Below are 26,563 nucleotides of genomic sequence, written 5' to 3' on the forward strand. Positions count from 1 at the left end.
TTGTAATTTATGACTAAGCACAATACTCTAATTTATTACTCCAAGCACCAGAAGATATAGTACTGTATATCTTAATAAAATATAATTAGAAATTATTCAGTTAAATATTTTTCATTCTTATCTTTATATCATACAGTTCAGGATTCAGTAATTTTCAATTGTAAATAAAATAATAAAAGAGCAATTGTTCATATTGAAAGAAACCTATTATTATCTAAATATAACCTCGTTATAATTAATGAGTACAGTATATATCCTGAAAGTCCCTGAGTAGTTTGCAGGCCCTCGGATTCACATTAAGTAAAGCTGCAGGAGACCTTGGAAAAACCAGATCAGAAAGAAATTTCACTTTAAACTAGGACTCTAGGAAGAGTTAAGTTAAAAGTCATAGGAACATGTCATGCCATCCGTTTTTAAGCAGAACTCCACAATGACCTCAAAAGGGTGCTCTTCTTAAAAATCCATGGTATCATAGGGCTCAAAGGAAACATCAGAAGCGTCAAATCTGTATTATGCCTCTCAAGCGTTTTGTAGTCTCTAAAAGAAGAGCACTCTTCCAACTCATTTAAAAATTATATATGGCATGTTTTCAAGTATGGAGCAGCATAGTATTACTTTCTAGTTGCCAACTAAGCAACATAGGAATTGCCCTACTGCATCAGGCCCAAAGTTCATCTAGACAGTTATTCTGTCTCTGATAGTGGCCAACTGTGTCAGAGGTAGGTGTAAGAACCCTGCAGTGGTCAAATAAGGGATCATTTTTCCTCCCACCTCTGAATAGTTAGAGATTGGGATAAACCATGATGCATGAGGTTTAATATCTAAGATAAGCAATAAACAATTAGGTGAGGTAATAAGCAATACCCTGATTTCCAGGGTAAAGGGTCATAGATAGAGGATGATTAATTTGCCAGGAGAGAACAGGCAACTGACACTAGAATGACTACTTTCTCTCACTATCTATTTCTTTACCTTTTCCATGGATTTGGCGGAATTCATACAGGCAGCAATTAATGCCTATCAAGAGCACCAGTAAGTTTATTCAAAATGTTTTAAATCTTTATTTTTCTTTGTCATATCCCTGGAGCTGTAATTTCTTAAACTACACAACAAAATGAAAATGAAATGCTTCTCTTTTAAAAGCCTTGTCAAAGGTTCTAGAGAATTAATTTCTATTTATCCAGTATATTATCCCATCAAAATAACTCAGATATGTTCTGCAGGGACCACCTCTAAAGGTGAATGGGTACATTAATTCTCATGTCCAAGTTAGTCCCAAGCCTCTCTGTTGAAACAGAGGGGGCTCCTAGTTGCTAGTCCATGCCAGGCATAGATTAAGGCAGGGGTCCCTGGCCAATTTGGAGGCCCCACAGGAAAAATGGGTGTCCCAGCCCCAGAAGAAGCCCCTACCGGGTCACCCCAAGCCCCAGCAGCAGCCATAGGGGAAAAAGCTCTGAGCCTGGGCACCCAGAGACTGGCTGCAGCCGCGGGACTGAAGCCTCAAGCCTGGGAAGCCCCGAGTCTGGACTGCCCCGAGCCGCAGCTGGAGTAGCTGAGGGTGCAGAAGCTCCAAGCCCAGGCTTCCCCGGCTGGAGCGGCTGGGGGACGGAAGTACCTAGCCCAGGCTTCCCCGACTGCAACTGGCAGGCGCACAAGCCCCCAACCTCGGGGCTTCCTCTGCAGCTCCTATTGGCCGCAAACTGCGGAGGTGGTGCCTGCGGACGGGGCAGTGGACAGAGCTGCCTGGCCACGGCTCCGCATAGGAGCCAGAGGGAGGAAATTCTGCTACTTTCGGGAGCTGCTTCAAGTAAGTGCCGCCGAAAGCCTGCACCCTTGCCCCACTCCCAGGCTGCAAAACCTTGTCCCAGCCCTGATCCCCCTCCCCGCCTCCAAACCCCTCGGTCCCAGCCAGGAGCACCCTCCTACACCCCAAACTGCTATCCCTAGCCCCACCCGCGTCTGCACCTCCAGTCAGAGCCCTCACACACACACCTACATCTCCTGCCCCAGCCCAGAGCCCCCTCTAATACTCCGAATCCCTTAGCCCCAGCCCTGAGCCCCCTCCTGCACCTCATCCTTGGCCCCACATCAGAGCCCACACCCTCACCCTGAGCCCTCACCCGCACACACACCCCACTGCCTGCCCCAGCCTGGAGCTCCCTCCCGCATCCTGAACCCCTCATTTCTGGCCCCACCCTGGAACCTGCACCCCCAGCCCAGAGCCCATACCTCCTCCCACACCCCCACCCCCTACCTCAGCCCAGACCCCCCTCCCATACTCCAAACCCCTCAGTCCCAGGCTGGAGCACCCTCCTACCCCCCAAGCCCCTCATCCCCAACCCCACTCCAGAATCTGCACCCCCAGCCAGAGCTGTCACACACCCCCATACCCCAACCTCCTGCCTCAGCCCAGAGCCCACTCCCATACTCCAAACCCCTCGGCTCCACCCCCCCAGCCCCCTCCTGTACCTCAAACCTCTCATCCAGGGCCCCACCACAGAGCCTGCACCCACAGCCAGAGCCCTCACCCCCTCCTACACCCCAGCCCCCTGAGCCAGCCCAGTGAAAATGAGCGAGTGAGTGAGGGTGGGGAGAGCAAGCAACAGAGGGGAGATGGAGTGAGCTGGGGGGCAGGGCCTCAGAGAAGGGGTGAGGCATGGCTTGGCCTCAGAGGAGGAGTGGGACAGAGGTGGGGCAAGGGTGTTCGGTTTTGTGTGAGTAGAAAGTTGGCAACCCTAGTGAGGGCAGAAGCCCAGAGCCCAGGATGCCCCAGCTGTAGCCACTGGAAGCAGAATCCTCCAGTCCGGCAAGAGTCACTGCGGGAGGAAGCCTCGAGCTTGGTGCCTGGTGCTGTGGCAGAAGCCACTGGGGACGGCGGAGGGGGGTGGAACGGAAGCCTGGAGCCTAGCTCCAGGGCTGCTGCAGCGTAGAAGTGAGGGTGTACCACTCTCATTTCTGCGCTGCCTCTGTAGGTGGGTCTGATCTCCCCACCAAGGGCGGCCATGCAGAGAAGGACAATTCCTGTCCCTCCCTAGCGCGGCCGGAATAGCAGCTAGGAGCCGTGGGTTCCCAGCAGCAGAAGAGATCAGATTTCATGGGGGAGGGCTGATTTCACGGTCCATGACATTTTTCACGGCCATGAAATTGGTAGGACACTACCTATAGCTACTAACAGCTTGGGTCACATTAGAACCAGTGACCTAGAAAGTAGAGACTCTTTAACTCATTTCCAGTTCCCTACATCATCTAGTCCCCACAGTACAATTTCGGCTACATAGGAAATATATCATTTGATGAATAGTGGATTGTTTCCTAAACAACAAAATTACCTTTAGCATAGCCATATTTAATTCGTCTTTACATCTGACCAGCTGTATAATAATGCTGCTTTGTTCCTGGTGTCTTGTAACTTCTCCATTAACTGGCAAATAACATTTGTAAAAGCAAAGGATAGCAGTTAAATTCCAAGAAAGACTTCAACTTACAAAGGAGCAGAGCTGAGCAAATAATTCTCAATAATTTGAAGAATTTATCTTATTTTTCTATTCACTGAATATTCATGAGAAATTCATGACTGTTCTCAAACATATTTCTTATTTACATTTGTTCTACCATCCTGCCAAACTTTTTATACTTCACACATCTCAGTTGCAGCTACAGGGCTCTCCGTTTAGAGATTGGGGGATTTTTTTGGGGGGGGGGGGGCGGGGGGAATTTGGAAAAACCTCCAATCCCACAAGAGCTAGCCCCATGAAGAAAAGGACTGAGCCTGCAACTTCCAGTGAGGAAGAGTAGAGCAGTTAGGCATAGTTTATATATAACAAACTAAATCCAACAATCTTTGGAACAAACAAAGCATGTCTTTCTCCTCATTGTGACCATTTTGTTTGTTCCCATATCTACTTCTCTGTCTTCAACTTTTTATACTGTAAGATCTTGGGGACATGAACTATCTCTTATGTTTGGAGAGGGCCCCAACATATCTTGGGAGATCCCACAATATATATAATTAATAGTAATAAGTGAAGCATTCTGACAATGAAAGGAAAATAAATAGGTGACCACATCATGATCTAAAGAGTATCTTCTGGTGGGTAATTTACTAAAAAGAAAAGGAAGCCAGTCATTCATCTCCCAAGATGAAAAAATGGATACTCATTTGGAAGAAAGTGATCAGGAAATGTTAAAACAGTACAAAGCACAAAAAGCCAGAGGATCCACCAACAATAATGTATCTATAAAAACAAGTAAGAATGAAAGGCAACTCTAAATTAAATTTAAATATGAAATTTTAACTATAAAAATTTGAAAACTTATATGTTTAAACTTTCTAAAATAAAAAATAAACGTTTACATTTTCAGCAAGACATAATATGAATATTCTTTAAAATGCATCAGTATAATGTGTACAGAAATGCTAAAAATGATAAAATTATACATGAAACAAGCTGGAGAATAAAAATCAAATGATGATCAGACTTTTTCATGACAATTATAATTACTTTTTATGCTTGACTCCATGATTCTGCTTGGCTTTTTTAAGCTAGTGTTATCCACAGAATAGATTGTTTTAATCACGTTTTCAGGAATGCTATTTATTGTTGCCGAAAGACAAATGATGAAATGCATTTTGGCCAAAGTTAATTTATTCATGATTTGTTGATCACACATTGAAACCACAGCTGGAGGTAGACTCCAATTAAATAAGTCTTCTAGTACCTACAAGCAAAGTAAATAATTTGAATTCATATGCAATTACATGCTAACCACCATATTTGAATTCAATAAAAGAAATGTGTACTCCACTTCTATTAATGACATTCATGAAAATACAAGTAGATATGACTCATACTAGATAATATAATATTTGTCACAATGGAGGAATTGGTGTTTTTCTTCCCATAATGTTTTTCTGCCAAGTGGTCGCATATGGGAGGGCCTGGCAGGTGAGTTTCCCGCTGGAGGAGAAAATCAATGACAGAGTCTGGATATTTTCATAATTTGTTCTATTTACAAAGTATGTATCTGTCCTTGAACAGAGGTAGTCACAAATAGTATACAATTAAACTTCTATATCAGTAATCTCAGCCAAAATCCCAATTCTGCTCCCAGACTTTATTCTTGTTAGAGAGATTAAGGCAGGGAGCAAACTCACATTATTTGTAACCCCCCACAGCAAAAAAAAAACCCCTGCATCACAAAACTAACAATATTGTGTACTTGCTACACAACTTTGTATTTTTCATTCTACTCTCTGTAAATGCTTCCTTAATTATTACTAATAATAATTATAACTTTTTAGCTCTTCATAAATATTAAATTTGTATCAAACCTCTGTATATCTATCTATCTTCCTACTGTATTTTCCACTGCATGCATCTGATGAAGCGGGCTTTAGCCCACAAAAGCTTATGCTCAAATAAATTTGTTAGTCTCTAAGGTGCCACAAGTACTCCTCGTTCTTTCTGCTGATACAGACTAACATGGCTACCACTCCAAAAGCTAGAAGAGGTTCTTAATATAGTACCATGAAGCATATAAATAGCAGAACTAACTAAATCAAATCTCAAGATAGAGCCACAGTGATCCTGTGGAGATTCTTCAGCTTTGGTCATGTCAAATCTCTGTCAGTTTTCTCATTTGGTAAACTGGCAATAATAATACTAACTGAATAATCCAAGAACTTTGCGATTATTGTATGTATTTGATTCCTTTAACCAATTTTAAGTCTCTCTTCTTTTCGCTTATAAATAAACCTTTAGATATTAGATACTAAAGGATTGGCAACAGCATAATTATAGGGTGAGGTCTAAGTTATATATTGACCTGGGTGTGTGGCTAGTCCTCTGGAACCAGAAGAGCCCTTTGGTTGATGAAACTGGTTTTAAATAACCACTTATCATTAACTCTAGTGCCTGGGAGTCGAAACAAGGACTGGAATACCTAAGGAGGCTGCAGTTCTGACTTCTTGTTAGCCAGTGTGGTAAGACAGAAATTTACTTCTGTTGCTTGTTTGGTATTTCTCATGGAAGAATAACCACCAGTTTTGCAGTGTGTCTGCCCTATTTCTTAGCAGTTTGTCCTGAATCTGGTATTCTCAGTTGTGACCCACCGAGGAACGGTGAGACTAACTTCTATCCAAAGAGGCCTATTGTGAAATTTAATGTATATGAAGTGCTAAAGAGTGTTATTATTAACATAAAATAATAAATAATAATAAAAGGAAACATTTACAGAGGCATATAATGGACAATACAAAGTTATATAGAAATCACAGGAATAGGTATATTCTCCAGGTCACATAATTCCTATTGACTCTTACAGGTACTATGCAGGTGAATAATCATGCTCTGAACTAACATTTTAGTTCTTGGAGATAAAGTTGTTTTCTTACCTGTAAGTTTGCATTCGTCAGGAGGGGTTTCGATGAGTCGAATTTCTGAAAAGACTGGAATTAAAATGTAACAATGAATGATGAATGAGTTGCTGATGCTCTTACAAGGAACTTGGGGGAAACCAGTGTAGTGGTACAGTGTCACATGCTATATTGTCATGTAAGCCTCCGTTCAGAAATGCATTTAATCATATGTTCAAATGCAGTTGACTTCAGTAGGGCTGAGCACACGCTTAAGTGCTGCTCTGAATAATGAAGGTTCCCAGAGGGCCAAAGAAAATATCATTAATGGTACTGGTGTCCTTTAAGGCCCAATCTAGTGGGGGTGCAATATGTTCACTCTCTTTCGGAAACAACACTGGTATCTTACTCTTGCACGACTTTCAGCTTCTTAACCCATGAAGTGTCTCCCTATGGTATTTGTTTGAAAGAAACATTGGAAATTTTAAATAAGATCACCTTTCTGTCTGAACACTTTTCATTTAAGCAATGTTTCATATGAAACCTAAGATTACTACACATTAAAATGGGGGAAAGGAAGATGTTTTTCTCTTTTTTTTAGATTATTTAATTTACGTTTTTGACATTTTGTATATTTTCAGCTTTTTTGTAATCGGTTTTCCTTAGCCCTGATTCTGGTCTCAATAACACTTGTGGAAAGGAAATCAGAATCCAGCCTTTTGTGCATTTGATGTCACTGCCTCTGCAGTCAGTTTCACTGGTTCCCCACAATCAGTCATTTTCCCCTGTTGCCTGTGTTAGCTTTTCACACAAACAGAGGAATAAAACATTTTAAAAAAAGAGGACCATGTAATAATAATGCTACAAAATTTTCAAGGAACTTGGGGCCACATTTGGTATGTAAAAGTAACTTGTACTCATCTTTCCAGAATAACAGTGGCCCTTTTAAAAGGGCTACAAGCTTCTCCTATAGTGAAATGCTAAAAATGGTAATCAAATATTAACAGGAAGAGAGGAAGCTAATGTTAACTGAAGGCAATTAAAGAACTCAAGTAGTGAAAAGATACGATTTGTAATGTGTTTGTTTATTTTTAATCTAGCATGGGTGATTCTAATCCTCAAATGACAAACAACAGAACTAATCAGGCTATCAGACCTTTGTTTTGGACACCGAAGTATATACACACACTTACACACACACTTCTTTACATGAGATTACAGGAAAGGAATGTTAAAGTTGCAAAATAAAATGTTTCAAGATCAGGAGATGTCCAAGTGCATACATCCTTAACTCTGTCCCTTTGTGCATATGCATTATAAGAAAGGGTGAAATCCTAGCATCACTAAAGTCAATGGGAATTTTGCCATAGACTGAAATAAGGCTAGGATTTCACCCATAGTCTTAAACTACATGGTCACATACTACTTTTCCCTGCAAGACGCCTGCCTTACTCATTGTATAGGCTGGACAGAACTCAGTGAACAAGGAAGGTATTCAAACTTTATTTTTGTCTTCACTGTTCAATGACCGGTTCTCTCCCTCATTCAGTGCATGATACCTAAACTGCTTATTGCGTGATGCTGGAGTACTAGTAATTTCAGGAACTAGTAATGGCTCTACTGCTTGTAAAGGTTTTTGATCATATAATTCAATGAAGGAGAACCAAGTGTTATAGTTTCGTGGCATATGAGGGTACAAATATAATTCAAGCATGCATATTTTACCATCATTTTCCCAATAAGTCTGTAGCCCGCAGGTACTTTCCAGGGAATTTTTTTGCCATGATTGAGCAGACACAGTTCATGGAAAGCCTCCGCAAAAAATCCTAAGTCTGTAAGTACTTTAATCTTTAAAGAAAAAAGAAACTGAGATTTAGTTTTAGTGTCTTTTCTTAGTCATTCCATTTACTTACAATAAAATATATTAAAAAGGGAAATCGTCAAGTAATTTTGACCCAAATTTTGACCACTGGACACAATTTAATGGAGAATGTTCGTTGCTAGACAGCAATCCTGTATGTCTTGTACTGAATAAATGAACCCAAAAGCTGAAGATTTCATGTAACAACAATAAAACAAACAACCTTTCTCCAAAACTGAAAAAAAAAAAAAAAACGTTCTCCATAATCCTCATCATTTCCTTGAGTCATCCAAACTCTAGAATAGTTAAGCTTTCACTTACAAGTTATGTTATTTTAAAAAATGCACTCACACTAAGATTTAAAGAACTTTAGCAGGAGTACAAATGAAGTGACAAAACTATTCCAAAAGTTATGACAAAGTTCTTGATGACGTTACTGGTGTTGACAGTGAGTAAGGAAGTGAATAAGGACAGCCACGCCACGTACACATAACTTTAAAAAAAATTAAAAAGAGCAGGAGAGGGGAAAATCAATGTTTGCCAAAGAAAAAGGCCAGACTCAGAAGGGAATATGTTATGTTCATATTTTTGACTATTGTAGGAGTCTTGATTAGTAAAGACAGTTATAAAAATAAGTGATTTCAATCACAAAGGACTCTCAGTCCATCAAGATGCTCATTGAGAGAAAAATATTGTACAAGAATTCAAGTATAAAATATTTCTTTTACAGTTCATGGCACAATGTTATATACCAAGGAACAGTAAATCAATTACATTTAGTAATAAAGTTAAATGAAATGTTTATTTCAAAATGGAATACGTTGTAGCAGCTAGAAGGTTTATTACATTACCTTGAGGATTCTTCCTTCAATACATTTAACCGGGTCCCGACAAATTTCAGAAACAAAGTATTGGTACAATGTGAACAATGGCAAAACCTGCAGAAAAAAATGTTAGGTGGTCTAGACATAAAAGCCAGAAAGTCTGCCAACACAAAAATACAGTACTGCGAAGACTGTTCATTAAAGAAAACACAGGAAAGTAGCCTAAGTTACAGTGGTAATACTTCCACTGCCATCCTGGCTTGACATCTTCTTCAGAACCGCTTCTCTTGTGTTCTGTGAAGAATGGATACTTTACAAAATTCTGTAAATGGCTAAAGCCAATCCTACTATTCTTAGAGCACTATCTTTCATCTGATCAATACAACAGACTTTAAAGTTTCCTCAAAATTATCCTCTTAGCTCAGACGTGTTTGATGTACCATAGGAGAGTACATCTACTTGAAAGAATTTAGTACACAGGGTTGCTCAAATAGTCTGCACTCGCCAAAAATTTTCTAAAACAATAACTAAAAGGATAAAAGTATACCTATGACATTATAAAATATTAAACACCTAGTCAAATATAATAATGTTCTAATTTAAACTATTTAGATTATAATACAAATTGAATCCTGACAAGGCTCAGTTGAGTTGAATCTGCTTATCCAACAGTGAATTTGTCTCTTGATCTAAATTATTTTTATTAGACAAAGTTAATAAAAGGTAAATGCTCGATCCTATAATCTTTACTTATGTGATTAATATTTAACTATCCAAACAGTCCCATTAATTTCAATTCAACTTCTGATCTAAGGGTAACTCACACAAAAAAGTATAATGTACTAGGACCCAGTCCTGCAATCATAAATAAACATTGTTCACTATTTTAAAGATTAAAATATACTCAGGTTAAAAATCATATTTGGATTAACATTGAAAGAACTTTTGTAATCTGATTTACTGTTCACCACTTATACTGTTTGTTTTCTTTTTAATTTTCTTTCAGGGTGGACAATGAAAACAAGCTAGGCAGTGTTACTTTGGTTTATAGTTATTTTCTTGTCAATATCACTTTACGGTTCTCATGAACTAGTTTAATAGTTCTGTGTCTGAATTACAAAGTCCTCAAGGGAATCTTAGTCTCTTCTTAAAATGTTTTCTCTGCAAATTTAAAGTATTTCTGAAAAAATATATTCTGTAAAATATTATTTTATCAAACCAAAATCTGGAGCCAAATTTGACCTCACTTTAAGTGTGCTTTAATGGTGTCCGTTGTCTAAAACAGTCCCACAACTGATTACACTGTACAATAGAGTGGAAATGTAGCTCTTGACCTGCTGGTACTGCTATTGCAGTGCCTCTGATCCATGGCCTACTAGCTACTCTACCTGATACAGGAGCAATGTGTCTATAAATGTGCAGAAAGAGGTGTGTGATTAGCAATCTGCTCTCTGAGATAGATAAGCAGGTGAGAGTATGTGTTTCATTAAAGTAGGAGAGAAAGAGGCAATCTGTATAGAATAAAATTAACCTGGGGGCTAGGAGGGGACAGAATTAAAGTGGGAAATGGGAAAGAACTTGGTGGAGGGCAGGGGTACAGACGAGAGCCTTGCAGCAGGACCTGCTGCCATAACAGTGAAAGCAGGTAAAATGTACTTTGTTACAGGTGCAATTGGGTGGGCAAAAAAAAGACTGTGGTAATTTGCAGGAAAACACTAAATCTCCAGTCAGTTTGTCATAAATAGAATTTCAGCAAAGTAAAGCAAGTTTTTCTTTTTTTTTTAAATAAAGGTTTCAATACTTAAATTTAAGCGAGGGATCAAAAGAAATTTGCTGTCTATTATAACAGGAATTAAAATATTTTTACATAGTTTAAACAAGATTTGTTTTATTCTTTTAGTGATAAAAATTGTGTCTGAATTCCATTTGTATATATATTAACCAACTTTAAAAAAAAATAGCATAGGAGAATCTGTCTTTCTTGTGGGATTTGCGGGATCTAAGGTTTTTGTGGGTGAGAATGGGATAAAAACGCAAGAAACAATGTGGGAGCGGTATTGCAGGGCAGGACGGAAGCAGGATTAAAGAAACAGTCACTCGCAGGGCTCTAGTAAAGATAATCAATTAGGGAGGGAAGTGGTGAAGACAGGTCTTTAAGAGAAGGAAGAGAAAATGAGAGTGAGGAAAATAAAACTAAAATAACTTACTTGCTGAATCTATAATTAAAGTTCTCTAATGTGCTTTGAATATATTGCATCTACACTCACCTTTTGAAGTAGAGCGGTTCTTGAAATCACATATATTATGTGTTTTCCTCCGAAGTGCTTAGGAACACAATGCATTTTTGGCTTCCTGTCATGTACAAGTGCCCTATCTATGCTAACCAATTGTAATCCACTGACAACCTGGACACACTGTGAGTGGTAGAAAAGCCAGCAGCTGCATCTACTTAGGAAGACACAGCATAAGCACAGTGGTTGTTTAGCTCTGCAGCGAATTCCATTTGTAAACTGGATAAAATCCTAGTTTATCTCTGCATCTGGCATCATGTGAAAAGCACTTCTATGCCTGAGCTTAGCTCTACTCCTTGACTACTACTGACACTTTCAAGGAGGGAGGAAATAAATGAGAGAAAGAGAAAGACCATTACAATATTCCACCAACATGGCATGAAATAATAAATCAGTATTGCTGACCTTACACACGCAAAATGTACAGACCCTAAGGCAGTCGTTCTCAAACTTATTTGATCATGCCCCCCTTCTTTGTGTCTGTAATAGTTTATGCACTCCCTGCCCCAGGCACCCGGCCAGCAGCTGCCGCGCTCTGGCCACACAGCTCTGAAGTCAAAGCAGATAGCAGTGGCTGCTGGCCAGGTGCCCACCTCTGAAGGCAGCACCACCACCACCAGCAGCATAGCAGAAGTATGGGTGGCATGGTATGGTATTGCTACCCTTACTTCTCTGCTGCTGCTGGTGGTGACACTGCCTTCAGAGCTGGGCCCTCGGCCAGCAGCTGCCACTCTCTGGCTGCCCAGCTCTCAATGTGTACAGTAAGATTTTTTCCCCTAAAGCTTCTCATGCCCCCCACCCCCAGAATACATTCTATGATATCCCTGGAGGCATCCCCCTCCTCGGGGCACACACACACCCCGGTTTGAGAATCTCTGCCCCAAGGGATTAAAAAATACAAAACTCTGTGCCATGACCCTGTTGCAACAGTCCCCAGACCACCAGCCAACAAAGATAACAAAGGCTCTCTCCAAAACATGCAGGGTACCCACAACAGATTAAGCATAACAATTTTCTATTAAATATGATGACTTACAATTCATTTATATATGTTTTTCAATAGTACTTACTATTAGATTTTGCTTTGCACAATGCAATTCAAATATAAGGAAACTCAGACTTGCAACTACAGTGGAGACATCAGCTCTGTAGCGATCAGAGAACAAATCAATGCCAGGAATAAGTTTGTGTATTTCGTATTGTGCAAAGTCACAATCAGCTGTGGGATGTGGAATAGAGACTCTAAACAGTGTCTGAAAATAATAAAAATGACATATTTGTAAGTATATACGCAGCTGTGAAGCATAAAAAAGGATGAACAATTCCCAAAGCTCAAAATGAAATTCAGTCAACTTCTATATTTCACCTGGTTCCAAATAAAACCATGCAAAATTGTAGAGGAATGATTAATGTTTTCATGTCTGAACCTTGATCGAGTAAGAGATCCGGCTGTAGATGGATAGAAGAGAGCATCAGATGACACTGAGCAAAGCACAGAAGGAGATCTAGGTCCAGAAAAGCCACAAACAATGTCTATTTGTCTGGATAGGTAAATTATATTCAAAGGTAAATTAAATTCAAAATTACTGCTAATTTGTTTTCAGTGGCTTTCTGTGTTGATCCTCTTGGTCTGATAGGCAGGATGACTATCATCATCAACCAGTATTTTCCTGCTCTCTAATTCTATCCTTTCCTCCTTCAGAATTTTCTGGGAACCTATGCAGTCCCTGAGCAGATTTATAACAACCAGTTGTGTGGCAAAGGGAGAGGTGCTGGTAGTCTTAGTTATTTGTTGACTCAGGACTTGGAGGGAAGTCTGCAACAAACAAACTAAAACAAACACACCCACATCCACATCCATCCCAATAAACAAAATTACCACAAAAGAAGCCTCAGCAAATATGCCACTTCCTGCTAAGAAACCTTCCTAATGGGGTTTAGGGCTCAGCTTTCCGAGTCAGAGCACATCAAAACAAAACTTTAGATAGAGTGGAAGAAGTAGAATAGTAAATCTCCAGAGAGGCTCTTTTGAAAATATGTCAGGTAACCCCTAGGAGAAGAGTATAAAGCCTCCTGATAGCATACAGCAGGGCTGGCCAACCTGAGCCTGAGAAGGAGCCAGAATTTACCAATGTACATTGCCAAAGAGCCACAGTAATACATCAGCAGTACCCCATCAGCTCCCCACCGCTCCAGCCCCCAGCACCTCCCACCCGCCAGCAGCCCTGCCAGTCAGCTCCTCCCACCTACCATAATAATCTGTTTCGCATGAGTGGGAAGCTGGAGGGGGGGAAGGGAGAGGAGCAATGAGCTCATGGCAGGCTCGGGGGAAGGGGCAGGAGCCTTGGGGGAAGGGGTTGAGTGGGGGCAGGGCCTGGGGCAGAGCAGGGAGTTGAGCAATGAGCACCCACTGGCACACTGGAAAGTTAATGTCTGTAGCTCCAGCCCCAGAGTCAGCGCCTGTGCAAGGAGCCACATATTAACCTCTAAAGAGCCGCATGTGGCTCCGGAGCCACAGGTTGGCCACCCCTGGCATACAGGAAGGAATTAATGACTCATTCAAGCACTTCAGGAGCCAGGGAAAACAAGGAGGAAGGGCTTGTTGAGATTCCTCACCTCGTGGAAGTCTTAAAGCATCTCTTTATGGAGAGTATCTTCCCCCACAGAAGAGCTTCTCTCTCTTTTGTGCAAGCTTAGCAGGCTGGTTTGGTCTTTTACAGCCTGTGACTCCACCAACTTCCTGCTGCTTCTGGAAGAGTCACTACCACCTTTACCCAAGCTAAGGGGCTGGTTTTGTCCGTCACAGCTCAGGACACTGCTTCAGCCACCTCCTTGTTTCACTGAGGTAGGTGAGATTTCTTTCATTGAAAGCAGAAACAACAATAGCCGTCCCAAGGTAAAAATGCTACTGTAAGAGGCAGAACCAATGGGAGGTTTTTTCCCTTTTTTCTATTATGGTCTTCTTTGGTCACAAGAGAAATGGCTACTATTTGAAGACATGAACCCTGCCCTCCTGTGCCTGCTGAGTGAGGGAGGAGTCAAAGTGAAAAAGCTGAAGAGAGAGCCCTAGAGAGTGGGAACATCCTGGATAATGATGGCCGGCATCCTGCCTGCCAGCGTCTTTGCTATGCTAGACCAAGCCACAGAATAGTACTGTTTTTGACATATGGACAGTAAGTTTAAATAGGGAAAATGTATTTTCCTTGAGTTGTTTACTAAAGTTGATCCATCTTAAATGGATTTTAAGGGGCAAAACTTGTAGAAGAGCGAGTATTGTACAAGATAAGAATGTTGTCTCTGAAACTGAAAATTCCTCCTATACAGAGTCTATGACATCACAGTTAGCACTCATGGCCTAGAGACTTGCCGTGTCTACACTGCCACTTATGTCGGCAAAAGCTATGTCGCTCAGGGATGTGAAAAAACACACCCTTGAGAGACATACATTTCACCGGCATAAGTGGTAAGCGTGCCCAGTGCCATGTGGGTGGAAGAGCCTCTCCTGCCAATATAGCCACTGCCACTCACGGAGGTGGTTCTATTATGTCGATGGGAGAGCTCTCTCCCATCGGCATAGAGCATCTACATGAGCGATCTTACAGTGGCGCCGCTGCATCAGTACAGCTGTGCCACTGTAAGCTCCCTAGTGCAGGCATGGCCTTACTGTTTATATATTCATGCAGCAATGTGAGACACAAAATAGCTAGCATAAACCTGGGACAATAACTAGATTAAAGACTATACCAGAAAGAGGAAACAAAGTTATAAAACAACCTTCCAAACCAAACAAGTTATGGGACTTTATCCTTGTTAGGTACCATGGCAGTGGACTGATCATATTTTGCAGCACACTTCCATCAAGCTACAGCCATCTGAATGAACTAGGACAGATCCTACTCCAGTCATGCACAAGTATTTCCAATGGGACAATACTGCGATGATCGGCTGATACTATTGCTCTCTGATTCGTGGAATCAACATTTTTTACCTTTGTATCACAGACGCTATAGCGCTAATAGATAATTGAAATTCTTTTGCTCAAATGTTAGGATTTGGTTTCTATTCTTGGTGAAGTTAACAGGGCTTCAATCTGGATGGGTTCTATCCTCATGGATCAGGCTGCAGCATAAGGATCCTAGGATGATGCATGTGATTAAAATAATGCTACGAATTTTCTATTCTTCATTTTTTTGGATGAAGCTGATTAAGTTCCTGAGGCTGCATTGGTATCTAGTAGCATAGACCCCTTGTGCGTATGAGAAATCCAGTTGATAGGATATTTGTGATCCCTCTTTCAGGATCCCTGTTTTTAGTAATGCCTCAAATCTCCATTCCCAGAGTATACAGAAACATCTTTACTCCTGACTTTGTTTCCAAAAGATTGCATTCTTAATTTAAAGATCTTACTTTCTTTCTAAGTGAAATTTTTATGCATTTGAATGCTCTGCCATACCTTTTAGAGGAAACTTCTAACAGTTGAAAATTTAGCATGAACAGTCAATATTTTGCATTACCAAAAGAAACATTCTTCAGTGAATTTTTTAAAAAGTTTCTATACTCCCGGTTACCTAGTTAAAAATGTATGACAATCTATGAAGACTCTGTAGAGATCTGTGACAGGAAGCACCCTGCTGATATTGATAGTATCTACTTCAAGAGGAAAAAAGATCTATTTGACTGGCAAATGTTTTAGCCATCTTCACATTACAATATTTTATTTCTTCTCTGGGAGACTAACTTCTTATTGAAATGATAATTTTTGAGACTAAAATACATGTGCATAAGTTGGTATCTACCTTCAATCTTGACTCTACATAATTTGATATGGGAATATTTTTATATCATTGGCCATTTATTGAGTTTTATACCTTGAAAACAATATGCCAACTATTGAATAAATTCTAAATGAAAATATATCCTTACCTTAAAGAGTATAGCAGAGAAAATGCAGCATTTAGTTCTTAGTCTCACATTTGATGTCAATATATACCTGAGTAAGTATAACATATAGGTAAGACATTTGAATGTGTTCATTAATTTATGTTAATTAACAAAGCTTTTTTTCCTACTATAATAATTATTAATAATGACCTCTAGCAGTTTTTCAGATTTGAAAATGTTATGTCACATGGCTTAATGAACTACTGGAAGGTTCTCAATATTATGGTCATGAGGGCAGTGTAAGAACCTATATAGAAAAAAGAGAAATAAATAGATACGTGGCTATATCCTCCCTCATAATACCTCACCAGAGATTTCATGATGATTGGCCACTATGGTGTGTATAATATGTGCAAAGTGCTTTAATCTTTTGCATGTTATGGGGCAAAATCCTTACCTCTGCTCCAGTCCCATTACTTTGGGTAAGAGGGCCAGAGCAGCATGGCCCTCTTAAGAGGGCTCAGTGCAGGAATTGAGGAAGAAAGCTGTAAGGCTGCTTTCCCAGGGCTCCCTCACAAGCCCTAGCTGTGACAGATCTGGCAATTTCCTGCAACATCCTTGGGAGACCTAACTGAATTAAATGTAAGTATCTTTGGGGTTCATTGTATTAAATAAATGGGTTATGTATAATTCTGGGCCAGTGTTGTATGTAACCTCCACTGTGGGGATATGTTTACATATGTGAGACTTGGAGGATCAAAGGACTATATTGAACAATGTGCCAGATAACAATGGACTTGTGGAACAAAAAGTGTTAAGTGGTTTTCCTGGGGAATATCTAGGGGGAGGTGAATATAAATTCCACATCTCTGGGGAATGCAAAAACCCAGCCTTTTGAAAATATGGCCCGAGGAGGGGTCACTGTCTGCTGATCACTTACTACATGAGACCAAGATCAAAGGCCCGTGCTGTAGAAAAGAAAAGGCTGAACTATTCCTGGTTGTTCTGGTTCTGAATCTGATACAGTCATGAACTTAAAAAGAAAAGGAGTACTTGTGGCACCTTAGAGACTAACAAATTTATTTGAGCATAAGCTTTCGTGAGCTACAGCTCTCTTCATCGGATGAATTCAGTGGAAAATACTGTATTTTATATTTTATTTTCAAGTACTCCTTTTCTTTTTGCGAATACAGACTAACATGGCTGCTACTCTGAAACCAGTCATGAACTTGTAACCACAGGGAAAACCTAGTTGTGAGTTTTGATGGAGTGACACTTATCAGAGCCAGAGACTGGAGTTGGGGTGACCTCTTGAAAGCTTTTAGCATGCATGTAGATTCTTTTATTATTTTAATATGTTTTCTCAGTAATGCTCTTACCTTCAGAATAAATGTACTTGCTTATAAAGAGCTATACTATAATTCATAGCTGTGGGCCATTAGGCTGTCCATAGCCTTTGAAGAGAAAGCAAACAGGAGATGGTACCCTGTTTAGGCAGTCTGGCTTGCTGGGAATATCAGTGTAGGCAGGGAACTGCACAGCCTGGAAAAATCCTGGTCAGGAGGCAGACAGACAGGGGTTACTACCCAAAAAAGGTGACGGCTGAGGAGATGGGTACCCTTGGTCGACCACTGAGGGGGAATACAGGTGCAGTTGCCCCGAACTGTGACACTCACATGGGGTGGAAGTGTACCAGGAGTGGGGCCATAGTGCTGCAGAGATTCTGGGTGCACTGTGGAGCAAGGCATCCCAGGGACAGGCTGCTGCTTAAGTTACACCTGGGGCTGCAGAGCAGCTCAGGATCAGTGGCCACAAAAGGTAGTTTAAGCCACCTATGCCCCCACCCCTTTTTTCCCCCCTTGGCTGCTAATTCTGTGCCATGCCTCTTAGAGGCACAAAACAGAATCTTAACTATGGTCTTTTAATAGCATGCATACGATAGCTTGGCTGATATAGTTATTTGTGGTAGTCCGGCATACAACAGATAAAACTTCATCTGACCTAAGACTAATCAGAAAAATTACAATTTTTCCGCATTAAATTTGCCCTGATATATTAATATTCATTAAGAGCACTAACTTGAGAATTTTGATGTTTCTTTTGAAAATTAATAAGGATGTAAAGTCCTTTTGGCTACAATTTGTCAATCATTTATTAGATTTTTATGTTTTATACATATATTATTATTCTATTCCTATGATCCCTCCCTGTGCCATGCAGCTGCAGTTAAGATCAGAGGGCAGTGCTTGAGAGAGGGGGCTGTCCGCAGAGTGTTCTCAAAGAGGGCCACTTCCCTTTAGAATACTCTCCACGTGCTGATCTAAAATAGCTTAAATCTGTTAACCTTCTGGGCATGCTACAAAGTTCAAGTGCTTGAGTGGGAACTGGAAGAAGGCTGAGGAAGCTGGGGGATTAATTTTTGTTTTAAGGAAAAACTGTGATGCAGTGAGGGAATTTACAGTTATACTGTATTGGGCATGCTCACTGTTAATTAGCAAGGGACATGGTCAGGGTAATAGCAGAAGTACAGCTGCTTTGACTGATTTTGTTTTATAACTCCTCTTTAATGTGTTTTTAAATTTATGTTGGGGCACTCAAGGCCTTAGATGGGCATTTGTTGGTGTGAAGTTCTAAAATCTAAAGAAATACATTAAAAATAAAATACTTACTGAGCTATCTTAGCCGCTAAAACTGCTGCATGCAAGCACCCCCAAATTCCAGCTTGATAAATACATTTCTCACTAAAATGTTTAGAACTTCCATCCGTAAAGTCATCAGTAACATTTTTTGAAAAGCCATCTAACTCTTGCCAGTTGTTAAGTACATCAGCTATGTTAAGTGTTTCATCAAGGGCTTGACACCAGTATTTAAAAGCAGCTCTGTAACATAAAAAAATGTATCCATCATACTGCTGACATCTTCTGTAGCAGAAGAAGAGTTTTATTCTGCTTTCTATCAGCTACAAATAATTGTTATTCAGACAGAAAATTGGAATCTAGTTTGTAAGACACAAAAAATATAATTTTTGATCAACTCACAAGTTGATCAATATTTTACTAAGATCAAATAGCTGTACGGTAAATGACATAGTTACTTCATAGAGACGCATATATATCGGTTCCAGAGAAAGCCATTCATTAATGTAGTTAGTAGAGAAAATGGATGGGAGAACAATATGGAAATGAAGACAGCAGATTAACTCATAGAAGAACTGAAAGTCAGGAGAATTATAGATAAAATTACAAAAATAAAAAATGTGTCATTTTTGTATCTACTGTTCATCCAGTGACTATGTACCTCTTCTTTCCTGCATAAAAGTGAAGATTTCCAAGTTCATGTAGAGCCTGCACCTTGAGGTCTCTCTGGTTATTTATTTGAAGGATTTCTGTTTTTCATCAATTAGAAAAAAATCCATTATAACATTAAAACCATTACTGGATCTTGAACAACTTTGCAACAGAAATAGATTTGCACACAGGAGATAGTAAATAAGATTATGAATATTTTATGTAAAGGTTTCTGAGGATTTGGGGATATTTTAATTTCAAATGTGTGACTATGGACCCAACCCTATTCCTACTAACTCCAACTGGAGCAAGACATATGCATGAATCTCTTTCAGACCGATTAAATGGACAGAACTTGTTTGAAAATAAGCATTCATGATACAAATGCAATTCTCTCATTTCTACAGGTTGCATACAGTCATAAACACCCTTAGCTGTCAAATGGTTTCCTGGGAAAAGTCTATAAAAAGAAGTAAAGGGACACGGTCAGATGATAAAATCATGAGCCAGATTCTCAACTGGTGTAAATCAGTGAAGCTCCACTGAAGTAACATTTTTCATATGAAGAGATAACTACTGAAAATTGTGACTGAGGTATTGGCTTGTTTTGGATCATACTGGGGAAATTATTTTTTATTGGGGGGTGGGGGTAGGGGCTGTCCCATAAACACTATGTGGATGGGGAATACCTGCTGTGAAGACTGTCTGACGTGAAAGGGCCAGAGAATAAAACGGCATGAAGAAGAACATGAACATAGGTAAACAGAGTTGTTTGTATTAGCTGTAAACAAAAATATGTAAATATCTTACCAATAGTTTTTTCATATGAAGAGACAACTACTGAGAGCTGTGACTCAGGCAATGGTCTGCTTTCGACCCTACTGGGGAAATTAAATTTTTCTTGAGAAAGGTCATGTGGTTTTGGTAGAAATGTCAGTTCAGCTCCCACACTAAATTCCACTTTTTCATTTGAAGAGATCCGATAGGGTACTCTTCCAAAGGTATCTAGGTCAGAAATGTAATTTACTTATGAAATGTAGTTTACAGCCATATTTCCTTCACATAAATGATTCTAAAACATATCACCCAAACAAAATATTTTCAGTGTCTGATTTCTACATGACATTTCTGGTCTTTATAATAGCAGGTTAGAAGGAATAGCCAACTTGTGATTAAAAGTGAATAAACATGGGAAAAGAAAAGCAGGCTGCATTTTTCAGAAACATTTTCTATCCCTGCAGTATATATATTAATTTGCACTGAATAAATGAACAATGACACATTGAGCATTACTTGTACTCTGGATTTAGCCTGAAAGCACTAAACAAACAAGTTTTTAAATGTTCCTATTTGCCCCATATAGCTTTCAAGGAGAAACCTTCCAGGACCAGAAAGTCAGTCAGCAACTCAACACAATGTCAATCCAGAGATATACAGCAAATTAAGTAGTATTCTATTTTACACAGTGATGGATGCTGGAATCATTGCAGACATGATGTTCTGTATGCCAAGTAACTGTGGTTCTTCAAGATGTGCTGTCCATATGCACTGAGGCTGACCTCATACACCACATGGTATAAAAGCTGGGGTGACCCCAAGTGTCCCTCAGTTCCTTTGCCAGTATAGAATCCAGGTGTTATAGGATTCTGTAGTTGTGTGGAAGAAACATGGGTTGTGGAATACACCTCTAGAGGAATCACAAGTACAATAAAGTAAGTAACTGTTTCTTCTTCTTCTTTGAGTGCTTGTCCATGTTATTCCACTCCTGGTGCCTTACAAGCAGTAACCTACATCATGGAAGGTGGATGCTCAGAGTCTACCTGAATAGCAACTGCAAGACAGTTTTGCCAAAGTGGGCATCAGATTTTCATGACTCTACTAAGGAGTAATTTTGTGTAAATGTATGTACTGAATCCTATGTTGCTGCCCTACAAATTTTTCAGATTGGAACACTTCTCAATGAAGCTGTGGTAGCTGCCTGAGCCATCGTGAAGTAAGCTATAATGTTGAAGCTGGGTCTAAATTCGCATATTCATAGTATAGCTTAATGCAAGTAGAAATCTAGTTGAAAAATCTCTGGGTCTAAGTAGCTTGATCTCTTACCCTATCTGTATAAACTACAAAAAGCAACATGTGGAGTTGGTCACATGTTGTGGAGGTTTCCCTCAAATGAGCGAATCATCGAGGTATCTGGACTCCTTGTTTTCTCACATAACAAGGGCCCTCAATGAAGGCCCTCAGTGCTGCCAATAGACCAAATGGTAGAACACTCTACAGATTTTGGAAAATACCCACTTGGAATCCCAGCAGGATGAGAAGGATGGATTACTATGTGAAAATAAGCATCTTAGAGGTTGAGAGCTGCATACCAGTCTTGTGCCTCAATGAAAAAAAGTTACAGAGGGCAGTTTTACCACCTAGAACTTGAATTTGCAGCTGAAGGTGGTTAGCTGTGTCAAGTCCAAAAATGTGCACCACATCCTTTTTTCCTTCAGTATTGAAAAGCATTAGGAATAAAACCCCTTCCCTTTGTATTATAGAGGCACTTCTTTCACTGCACCAAAACTTAGAAGGGACTCCACTTCTTGATGTAACACACTCTTGTGAAAGGGGTCTCTGAAAAGGGATTGGGAATAGGGCTGGTAGGTGGGGAGGTCTGGATTTCTCTAGAATACCCCACCTCTGTGATCTCTACATCCAATGGTCTGTAGTGGTGAGGTTCCAGGCCCCACAAAAATAAAACAAATGGTTCTGAAAAGCAGGGGGGAGGAAAAAGATACTCCAGAAAATGTATATGGCTCCCAAACAAGGAGTCAAATTAGCTGCCTTGATGATGACATTGAAAGGTCAACAGATAATGAAGGAGAAGGCAGATGATTTCTTCCTCTGGTATCTTTTTCTCTTTTTAGCAGAGGCCATCTGAACCTTCTGAGTGTAGTAACTAGAGCTGGTTGGGAATATTTCAACCAATTTTTTTTATTGGAACCAAAACTTGTATGTTTCAACAAAACTTTCAATGAGAAGGTTTCTAAGGTACAGAATTGATTTTTTAGGGTGGGGGGAAGAGAGAGAAAGAGAGAGAGACACCCTCCCCACTCAGAAAAGCCAATAGCACCATGCGAGGGCACTCATCTGACACATGGAAGACCCAGGTTTAAGTCCCTGCTCTGAATCAGGTTTTATTCAACCAATTTCTGTTGGTCAGAGAGACAAACTTTCAAGTTTACCCAGAGCTCTTCTTCAGATCTGGAAGCTTGAAAGCTTGCCTCTCTCACCAACAGAAGTTGGTCCAACAAAAGATATTACCTCACCGTCTTGTCTCTCTAATATCCTGGGACTAACAAAGCTGCAACAACACTGCATACCGCAATATAGGCAGTTTTAAACTCAAGAGACTACATTTGACCATATTGTAGATAATGTTCATAAATGCTGGTCTTGCATTTATTTTTTAAAAGTTGTAATTCATTGTGTCTTGAAAAATAAATGTTGTGATGCTGAAAGATGTTAATGGCTGCCATCATGAGGGTCTTTGACCCATAGATAATCAAAGACTGCACTGTCCTAAGTGCTCTTCTTTCAGGCTGAGTAGAAGGAGCAATCAAATGTTCCTCCATGTAGCTACCACAGTAAAATAGGAAGCCACATCCTAAGGCACTTGGGTACAGAACAAGGCCTGAACACAAACTAATCCAGGGAGAATAAGAGGAGGTTAACTGAAACTATTTGCAAATGCAAGGGCTATTATATTGGTTACAGCTGTATGTCTGAGTGTGAACTGAGAAGAAAGCCAGCAGAAACATGAGAAGCAGTCATGCATATGGCACTGCGAGGAAACCTAGAGACAGAAGCTTTTCTGAGGCACAGTACTCACTGGAAAGGCAGACTTGGATTTCTGAGAAAGGAAACTGCCTGCTGTTCTTTGTTTCTATTATGTTCAGGGAAACAGAACTCTATATACAATCCTTGTAAAAAAAATAGGACTGCATTAGAGACATTCCTAACTCTATCTTCAACTTCTCCTCCTAATGAAAATAACTCATCAAGAGGCCCAAATTCTGGCTAACAACTCAGGCCAAAAAAGGGCAACAAGAATTAAATGGATAACGTAAAGCTGTAATGAATGAATGAATGAAGCTGTAATGAAGAACATAAGAACAGCTGTACTGGATCAGACCGAAATCCCATCTAACCCAGTATCCTGTCTTCTGAGAGTGGTTAATGCCAGGTGTCCCAGTGGGAATGAACAGAACAGGTAATCAACAAGTGATCCGTTCTCTGTTGCCCATTCACAGCTTCTGGCAAACAGAGGAAAGGGACACCGTCTCTGCTCATCCTGGCTAATGGCCATTGATGGACCTATCCTCCATGAATTTATCTAGTTCTTTTTTGAACCCTGTTATAGTCTTTGCCTTCACAATATCCTCTGGCAAAGAGTTCCACACGTTGACTCTGCATTGTGTGAAAATATACTTCCTTTTTATTTTTATTTTTTTGAAGACTATGGCTGTTCTTATGTTCTTAAAGAGAAAAATGTTTGATTAAATTTTGGCCTTACCAGAGTTCAGAATTTTTCTTTAAATAAAAGAGACTATTATCTTACTCTCAACTATCACTGGATTTTAAAAATTGATTTTCCAATATTTGCTACTAAAAATATGTACCATGTGCAGTCACTTGTTATAGGGGTGGCTTGGAACCACAAACATTTGATAATTAAGGGACACCATAACAAACACCTTACCTTGTGTGTGAGCAAGAAATAGCGAAAGCAATTTTCTGCTGTGTCTAAGTGCTCTGCTGTGGTATTTAGATTTTTCTAGGGTTTCTCTGAAACATTTCAGTGTGTCTGTCACATCAAGAGGGACACAAACTAAGGATTGTGCTTGACTGCCATCTAAAAGGAAGTAGGAATTAGTAACAATTTTTATATTTTACAGTGAAATATAAGAGCATAGATGTAGTTGAACAACTTCTCAACTATTAGACAAAATACATTTAATACACTGGGTTGATTAGATTTCCAATTGGTTTATGAACATAAATCTAAAGCATTAACAGACAGTTAATAACACTACTTTTAAACTTTTCAAATATGTTTTAGTGTTGTAAATAATAGATGGAGCACTGGGCACCAGAAGTGAGAGCAAGGATTCTGTCTTTATTGTGCTCTCAATGTCATCTGTTGTTCAGTGATTTTACCCAGCTTCCTTAATTCACCCCCCACGCCCTCTCTTGTATGTGATATCTTGACACATATGTGATATTTAGAACCGTCTTCTTTTTCCTTCTGAAGGACCTGCCAAGGCTTTAAACTTTTCACTATTATCCAATTTTAATAGATTTGAAAGGCTCTTCTTATCATTACAACAGACCTGAACTATCTAGTCAAGGGATGGGCAAACTATGGCCCGGGGGCCACATCTGGCCCTTCAGATGTTTTAATCTGGCCCTGAAGATCCCACGAGGGATCAGGGTCCAGAGCTTGTGTGGCTCCATGCTGTAGCTCCGTACGGCTCCCAGAAGAAGCGGCATCTCCACCCTCCAGCTCCTATGCGTAGGGGCAGCCAGGGGGCTCCGCAAGCAGCCCCTGCCCCAAGTGCTGCCCCCACAGCTCCCACTGGCCAGGAATCGCTGCTTGAGGTAAGTGCCACCTGGAACCTGCATCCCTGACCCCGTCCTGCACCCCAACCCTCTGCCCTAGCCCTTAGCCCCTTGGTCCTAGCCCGGGACACCCTCAACCCCTCATCCTCAGCCCCACCCCAGAGCCCGCATCCCCAGTTGGAATCCTCACCCCTGCCCCCACACCCCAACCCCCTGCCCCAGTCCCGTGCCCCTTCCCAAACCCTGAAGTCCTAATTTCTGGCCCCACCCCAGAGCCCTCACCCCAACCCCCAATTTCATGAGCATTCATGGCCCGCCATACAATTTCCATACCCAGATGTGGTCCTTGGGCCAAAAAGTTTGGCCACACCTGATCTAGTCTCTTTCAAAACAATATTTCTGAAGCACTCATACAGTTGTAAAAACAGAATTCAATAGCTTCCTAATTTCCATGAAAGAGAGATTCTGAGGTAGGGTCAAATTAATACAAAACAAAACTTTTTGGAGAAAGAAAGGACTGGATTATGCTGGAATGTGTTCTGACCTGTATAAATATCTGGCATCTCAGGAACAAAATGGTGTCCAGAAACTGTCACTTCATTAAATCTGCTGGCAACACGCAACTGTTTTCCAATGAAGTTTCTGCAATTTATCTAAAAAAGAAGGTTTTCCACTTAGTCACTCATTTATAATTAAAATGGCCAATATTTTGTAATGTGGGTTCCCCAAGTTAGGCACCTAAATCCATACTTAGAGGCCTAAATAAAAGAGGTCTGATTATCAAAAATACTAACCAGCTGCAATTGCCATATAAATCAACAAGAGCTTCAGATGTTCTGCACTCTGAAAATCAGGCCTCTTAAGAATCTAGATGTAAAATCACATGCCTAACTTTCAGGCATTCGAGTTTGGAAATTTAGGGCCAAGACATCTACGTACTTAAAACTATCCCTCATTTCTTGCTTGTCAGAATTAAGAGCCATACAATGACATGCAATACACTATTACATATCATAACTTTCAATTTGTCATGTTTCTCATAAAATATTAAGCTTATTGTATTATTAGGATAACTGAGTAAGAATCATGGTATTGTGAAAAGTTCCTGCTCTACCTTGGTAGGTCTTGCGCTTATTGGTGGATTTGCTCGCCTTGGAGCTTCACGGCAGCCCTCAGCTTGGCCGTTTTTCTGAATTCACAGTCCAGATCAACTCCTCCTGTGTCTGACCAGGAGTTGGGAGGATTTGGGGGGAACCCGGGCCCGACCTCTACTCCGGGTTCCAGCCCAGGGCCCTGTGGAATGCAGCTGTCTAGAGTGCCTCCTGGAACAGATGTGCGACAGCTACAAGTCCCTGGGCTACTTCCCCATGGCCTCCTCCCAACACCTTCTTTATCCTCACCATAGGACCTTCCTCCCAGTGTCTGATAATGCTTGTACTCCTCAGTCCTCCAACAGTCCA

General features: G+C 40.4%; 1 protein-coding gene across 1 annotated transcript in view; it reads right to left on the reverse strand.

The window, feature by feature from the left end:
• Window positions 1-26,563, reverse strand: part of CFAP54 (cilia and flagella associated protein 54) — a 192,905-nt gene that overhangs the window by 52,190 nt on the left and 114,152 nt on the right. Inside the window, exons 41-52 of the mRNA XM_077807684.1 lie at window positions 25,648-25,756; window positions 24,244-24,396; window positions 20,310-20,504; window positions 19,510-19,597; window positions 18,882-19,091; window positions 16,255-16,321; window positions 12,402-12,584; window positions 9,068-9,154; window positions 8,081-8,203; window positions 6,395-6,448; window positions 4,503-4,719; window positions 3,330-3,421 (exon numbers count right to left, since the gene is read on the reverse strand). Of these exons, the coding sequence (XP_077663810.1) occupies window positions 3,330-3,421; window positions 4,503-4,719; window positions 6,395-6,448; window positions 8,081-8,203; window positions 9,068-9,154; window positions 12,402-12,584; window positions 16,255-16,321; window positions 18,882-19,091; window positions 19,510-19,597; window positions 20,310-20,504; window positions 24,244-24,396; window positions 25,648-25,756 (1,578 nt within the window). The remainder of the gene's footprint in view (window positions 1-3,329; window positions 3,422-4,502; window positions 4,720-6,394; window positions 6,449-8,080; window positions 8,204-9,067; window positions 9,155-12,401; window positions 12,585-16,254; window positions 16,322-18,881; window positions 19,092-19,509; window positions 19,598-20,309; window positions 20,505-24,243; window positions 24,397-25,647; window positions 25,757-26,563) is intronic.

The sequence above is a fragment of the Eretmochelys imbricata genome, chromosome 1, assembly GCF_965152235.1.
Source record: "Eretmochelys imbricata isolate rEreImb1 chromosome 1, rEreImb1.hap1, whole genome shotgun sequence".
Lineage (NCBI taxonomy): Eukaryota > Metazoa > Chordata > Testudines > Cheloniidae > Eretmochelys > Eretmochelys imbricata.